The sequence below is a fragment of the Haplochromis burtoni genome, unplaced genomic scaffold, assembly GCF_018398535.1.
Source record: "Haplochromis burtoni strain Fernald_Lab_line unplaced genomic scaffold, NCSU_Asbu1 Contig_381, whole genome shotgun sequence".
Taxonomy (NCBI): domain Eukaryota; kingdom Metazoa; phylum Chordata; class Actinopteri; order Cichliformes; family Cichlidae; genus Haplochromis; species Haplochromis burtoni.
In genome coordinates, this window is record NW_024582742.1 from 192205 (window position 1) to 198792 (window position 6588).

Consider the following 6588-nt stretch of genomic DNA (forward strand, 5'->3'; position numbering starts at 1 on the left):
AGTGATCGTTTGATATATGGACCTGCAGCGGAGTTTAGACCCAGACGCGGCTAGTGACGTCAGACTGAACAACCGGATACCAGCGTCATGTATTTAAAATACAAAATATGAGTAACTGTATTCCATTACAGTTACCGTTTAAATAGGTGGTAATCAGAATACAGTTACTTTGTTGAAATAAATAGAATACACGGGGGTCACTTCCTGTTTCATGTTAAGCTGTCCCCTTTCTATGCCTTCTCCAATTTTGGAGATTTAATGCACTCTGGCGCAGGTTTAGCTCAGTTGGATGAACATGTAGTCATATGTTGCACGGCTGAGAGCGGCCGGCCCGGGTTTGAGTCCGACCCCCTCTTTTTTTTTTCTAATTTAATTTCTATCTGGGATTAATTCAGTTTCTCTGATTCTGATTGCTGGAAACACAAACAAAACATGTAACAAGAGGCTCTAATGTAAGCGGCCTGTTAATGTTGGTGGCGTCAGTTACACCATGGACCCAGAGGCAGCAGTGCACAGGCAGGAATGCGTTTCCGACACCACTTCATAAGAAGAATGGGACGGACGAAACTTCAGTATCTTCGATGTACTATTGCTGTGTGATTTTTATTACTATTACTGAAGGCTACCAACATTGTTAGCTTGTTCATAGACTGCAGACTGTTAGGCCATTTTTAAATACTCATGTACACGAGTCCGTACTCGCGTTTTCACTAGTCCGGACTTTGTAAGTTCACACGGGAGTCCGGACTTCCCGAGAACGCAGGACGTGTACAGGACATCACAGCTGCATCCACTGTTAATTTAACTGTGATTAATATTTGCAATGGAAATTACACATGACATAAAAACATGATGAACAACATGATGTAGGTGATTTCTTTAAGAAAAATGAAAAAGAAAACCCTTTCCAACACTGACTGTAAGACTGTAAAATTATGTACGCAAAAATGCTAACAAAGATTTTATTGTCTTTATTTTTTCTCTGATATCTGAGAATAAGACTTCAGAGACATCAACAAAGTTCAGATGTGGGAGGAAAAAAGGCAAATTGAGGTCAAACTGATGTGAACATGCTCTGTCAGGTCTTCCAGTCTGCTGTGTTGTAGCGATGACTTCTTGTATTAAGGAAGAAAGCTACAACAATAGAACAGTTATTTATCAGATCAGCCTCCATTGTAGCATAGATCATTCAAATCGGGCATAATGTAATCAATAATGAAATGTTACAGGATTAGAAGAACCGAAGAGAGGAGTAAGGAGGGAGACTTACAGAAAGGAAGGCGTGCACAATGTCGGCCTTTATGGAGCTGAGAGGTTTGTCTCTGATGACTATGAAGATCTGCTCCTCCTTCTCCAGATTGATGAAGTTTCCAAACCATGACTTCTTAGCCAGTCTGCAGAAAAGATTCAAAGTTTGGTTCCAGCGTTACAAAGCACACTCAGTATACCCAGGTTATATTTTATTAACAACTAACAACTAGCTAAGAAAAGAGGTGAGATTGTAACAATTACAAAGAAACCCAAACAAATGAGACCGATACCTGACTAATAATTGTAACAGACAGCTCCATCACCACTGCTAACTAACGAAGAGTTGTGCAGATGATTACTTTACCTAATTTTAAATTGTTATTATGCTTTTGAAAGATTTGTACTGAAGCATTTTCCCAAAACACAGACCTGATGGGACACACGCGTTTCTCTGTGACTGAGATACTTTCACAGCAAACATGCTTTTCTAGGAAGTGGACAGCTCACGCAGCTTGGCTGGTTATTAATCATGGTATAACTACACAGAATGAGCACATTACTGAGTTCCCTGATAAAATCCCTAATAAAAAAGGGCAATGTCTTACATGCTTATCAATGACTCAGCTAATTAATTAAAAAATAGTTTTCTCCAGCGAAGAAGGCCAAGTGTTTGACTGGGGTAAGATTTGGTTTTGGAGTTTAAAATAACTTGTAGCTGGTGTCGTCTGACTTATGATAACCGTCATTAGCCTGCCTGCTAACAGGGACAAACTGCTAACTGCTAAATAATAAACTACCTAACAACAGGGAGCCTGTTCCTGTGTTTTCTCTGTATTGTTGCAGGATCGTTACCTTACACTATAATACTGTGATTTGGTGTTATATGAATAACATCGAATTGACCTGAACTGAAAAAACGCAGTTCGCTTGCTAACTTAAAATGCTATCACATGGCTAAGTCTACCATTCAGATTCCCAATATGCTAAAATAATGTAGCTGCTGCAGGTTCACATTTGAAACACTTGTGCTGCTATTAAATAAACATAATGGACAGGTGAGGTATTCATGTTTGCTGCTGTGGTACTCACTCTGGCGAGGAGTCTGGGGTGAGACTGGACATATCCTCCTGGGTGGGAACTGTGGACACAAACAGAGGCTAAATCTTAGATTCGGCTCTATAACTTATGGAAACGGCACTTGGGGAGATACTTCTGTGTCTTGTTTTTAGCACTACTAAGCAGATATCATCAGTGTAAACGAGTACTGGGCCTCATCATGACTTAATTCGGTTTGTCTGGAGGGGGGTTGGTTCAGCAGCATCAAAGCAGCTGTAAGAAAACTACCCAAACTAATGAAAAAATGAGGGAAATTTGTAAATTTTCCACTTTCTGTAATGAGGCCGTTATCTTCTTTATGACATGGCCTCAGGATGCAGATTCTCACGGTTAGGCTGGCGTCAGGTTAACTGCAGGTAAATGCAGTCATTAAGAGATTATTTGTCCTTGTTATTCCCCTGAGCTATACGGATGGATTGCATAAACACACTCTGCTGAGTAGATTATCACATGGATAAGAGTAAGAAATTCAATCTGATTAAGCCAAATCATGAGGTTTCATTTCCTGGGCCCTACCTGTCTCCTCCACCATACCTTGCATTTTCCTGCGGTGGAAGCGTGGTGAGCCGAGGAAGCTGTTCTTGATGGAGTTGAGGCGCGTCCTCCAGGGCATGCCACCAATGGAAGGGCTGGGCGGTGGTGTTGGGCTGGGCGTGCCAGCCGGGCTGTCCTTGGGCGTGTGCACTGGGGTGCCTTTGGGGGTTGGGAGTGGGCTCCCTCTGGGGGAGGGGTGGGGAGTCACCTGCGTGATGGGGACAGATTTGGCGTTGTGGTCAGGGTGGAGGTGGTGGCGGCGGAGTGGGGACATCGGAGGCACCGGGGAGAGAGGGATAGAAAGCTTGGGGGGAACGGTAAGGGGAGGGTGGCGCCTCACCCGGGGGCTGTTGGGGATGCAAGGGGCCAGAGGCTGGCTCGGGGTGGAGGGCTCAGATTTAGGGGTGGTGGCAGTCTGGTCCGTGTTAGGGAGTGGGTTGGACCTGGTGGTTTGCAGGGGCTTCTCAGATACTTTGGGCTTAGCAGGGAGGGTCTGTGTGCGGGGGTGCATGATGGGCGAGCCCATCTTTGGCTGGTAGGAGTTATGTGTACGGGGCCCCACCCCATTAAGGCGGACCTCGGGGGAGTGGGTGGGGCTGCAGTTGGGGGACTGGCATAGGTCTGGAGATTGGGGTGGGATAAAAAACCGCCGGATGGGCTGCGATTGTCATGCACCGTCACAGATGACAGCAGGGTCAGCCAATAAAAAAAGCCAGAGGAACACCACGGCCCAATGAAGGTTCATTCCCATTCAACAAAAATAAAAATAAGCAAACACCAGGAAATAAAACAGGAGTGTGGCAGATGGTTGAGAAGTGGAGCAGGCAGGAAGTGGTGAGAGTGCAAGAAAGAAAGAAAGACAGAACATGCGATTAGCAGAGTGATTAAGCCAATCACGAGGCAGCAGTGGAGCATTCATGATGCATTAACAGAAGGGATGCACCGAGATCAACGTGGTCACTTTGTCCACATTCTCATACTGTGTCGCTTCTGCACTGTTACAGCATACACAATATCACAGTCTACCTTTGTTCTCCAAGATTCACCTGGACTCATTACTTTAGTGCATTATAACCATGTAAATCACTGTTTACACGGAGAATAAAGCATCGTACGCTTTATCTAGCCTACATATGAGCTAGCAGCGTGTCCACCTCTTTAAAAGCTAAACCCCTCTGTGGTCACACTGAACACGCCGGAATGTTGCAGCAAATCTCCAGAATGTGGAGAAAGGAACAACTTTTAACTGAAAAGATGAAGGTTTGGAGTTTATTTAAATGTTTTGGCCTCTTAATATCAGGGCCAACCATCAGCTGCACTTCCTGAAACTAAGGCTTTCACCTGACAGAATTCCACTACTGTGAGATACATCGGTGCATCCCTAATTACCAGCAAGTGACCCAGCATGAAAGCTAACCGATTTAGCTTCACCCTCCACCTGGGAAAGCAGCCAGAGTGCATGCCCAGTGCTGACGCACAATACTGTGGGATGAATGAGCAGATCACTGATAAGACAGGTCAGAGCAGTGAGAATCCACAGCTGAACAAACTGCAGCAGCACAGCAGACCTCAGCAAATCAAAAACAGCGAGGCTGCAGAGCCTGTGGTGAGCTGTCAGCCTGTTCTTGGAATAGCACGTGCAGCTGATCTGCATAAAGTAATACAGTCATGTCTGTGTAAGAGTTTAACACTGAGAGTTCTGCAGTTCTGATTCAGTATTTTCTCATTACCGAAAAAAGAAATGCATCAGAAGACTCAACAGCTACTCATTGATTCTTATCAGTAATTAAAACAGTAACCTTTTTAGGAAGTTTCAAAAGCATCCTCTCTTCAGCATGTATGAAACAGACTGAGCAAATAAACTCAGGTGGGTCTGTTGAACGAATCAGCATCACTTATAGAAAGAGGAGCTGAAGATTACAATCTATCTCCTCTTTAGTTCGCTGTGTCACACATCACAATGTGCGGCTCACAAGGACAAAACATAAAACTTCAGCACGTCCTCACAGGATAGAAAATGTTACGATACCCAGCCTGTGCTCTTTCTGAGCGTTAGTTAGTAAAAATGAATGACTTTAAGGAAACAGCAAAGCAGCACCTGGAGGCTGTGAACTGATTCACACACTTCTCCTCCCTGCTTTGACTCTGCAGCAGGGTTTTCTCAGAGACTGACAGACGTGTTCTTCCACTAATTTGCCACGTCATTAGAATCTCTTCTTCATGGATATTAATCGCCAGATCTCAGTTTGGTCTGCGCTCATAGATGGATCTGGTCCCGCTTCATCTAAAGCTCTGTGTGACGTACAGCGCAGCACACACTGGGTTCAAATGATCCTAAATCAGATCAGCCTGCTGTGAATAACAACGAGAATAAAAAGAATAAGAACAAGAAGCCCTTTATTTATTTCACAGCTGCAGAGCAGTTAGATGACAATATAGATAAAAAAAAGGGCATCTTTTATTTTCCACAGATGACCAACTGACTATGATTTGTTTTTCAGTAATTTGGTGGAAACTGTTTTAGTTAGTAATGGAGCGACATCATCATCAACCCAACAAACAGCATCTGTTAAATGTCTTATTACGTTTCCCCTGACGATTTCACCATTCACTTTTTAAACATAAGTTATTACAGTGAATTATACACCAAATATTTGTTTCCAAATATTTGGTTTTAGCCAATATTTAGAGTTTATTCAGAAGAAGAAGTGGTTCATTGGAAAGAAAGGACAAAATGCAAAAAGTATTTGATTGTTTGGGTGACCAGCCGGAACCCAAACACACAAAAAACTTTAAATTCAATCAACAGGCAAACAGTAATTTATCCTTGTAGCGATGAGGTCGCTGGCGTATTCTAGTGGCTCATTAGGAAAACTGAGCGTTTATGACATATGACTGAAAAAACATTTCATTTACTACAATGGAAGACTCGATAGATACTTTTTAAAAACATTTTTCCCTGAAAACTCAAATTATTAAGCTATTAAACTTCGATCAGTTACATAAATTAATTGACTATTTACCGCAGCTGTACTGTTATTTTACCAGAGGACTTGTTTTTTATGGTTAGTGATTTGTTTTGTCGCTACAGTGAGCGCTTTGTGGGGATTTTTATGACAGATACTCTAATATCATATGTGCAGAACTTGAAATTTACTCGAGTTCCTCCTGCTAATGTTAGCTGAAGCCCACACTGACCAGCTGCTAGAAAATTACTGACATGTTTTTTCCTTCTGCTTTGACTTTTTCAATAAAACTAAACGAAGTCTTATGAATCCTCAGCAGGCTACCAAGAGAGAACTACAAATGGCTCTCAGATGGACTTTGTTAGTTGTATATAGTCAGCTTTGGCCTTTTCATGCTTTAGTTAGTTTAACATTTCCAGATTGGCTTCACTGCAGAGTTCTTCTTTCTTCACCTGCCCGGACATGATGTACAACTCGTTTCCCTCATTTAGGCTGTGCTGTACGTCAAACAGGCTTATGATGAAGTCCACAATGTGAGCTGCTGATGGGAGGCAATGGGAGGGAAATGTGAACAAGTATGTGTGTATGAGCGGAACAATATGCCAGCAGAGCCAGTCAGCCAGCAAGGTGCTTGTGGGGAACCAATCACTGCATGGAAGGGACGTATACTTACCCTGGGACTGCTGAGAGGACTGGTGGACAGACCAGAGGACGCTCCACT

The 6588-nt window shown here is 43.2% G+C and overlaps 1 protein-coding gene across 1 annotated transcript in view; it reads right to left on the reverse strand.

Annotated features, from left to right (window-relative positions):
• The window catches only part of LOC102298603 (serine/threonine-protein kinase BRSK2), a 149159-nt gene that overhangs the window by 13899 nt on the left and 128672 nt on the right, over positions 1 to 6588 (reverse strand). Inside the window, exons 14-17 of the mRNA XM_042212604.1 lie at positions 6541 to 6586; positions 2902 to 3109; positions 2341 to 2389; positions 1271 to 1394 (exon numbers count right to left, since the gene is read on the reverse strand). Of these exons, the coding sequence (XP_042068538.1) occupies positions 1271 to 1394; positions 2341 to 2389; positions 2902 to 3109; positions 6541 to 6586 (427 nt within the window). The remainder of the gene's footprint in view (positions 1 to 1270; positions 1395 to 2340; positions 2390 to 2901; positions 3110 to 6540; positions 6587 to 6588) is intronic.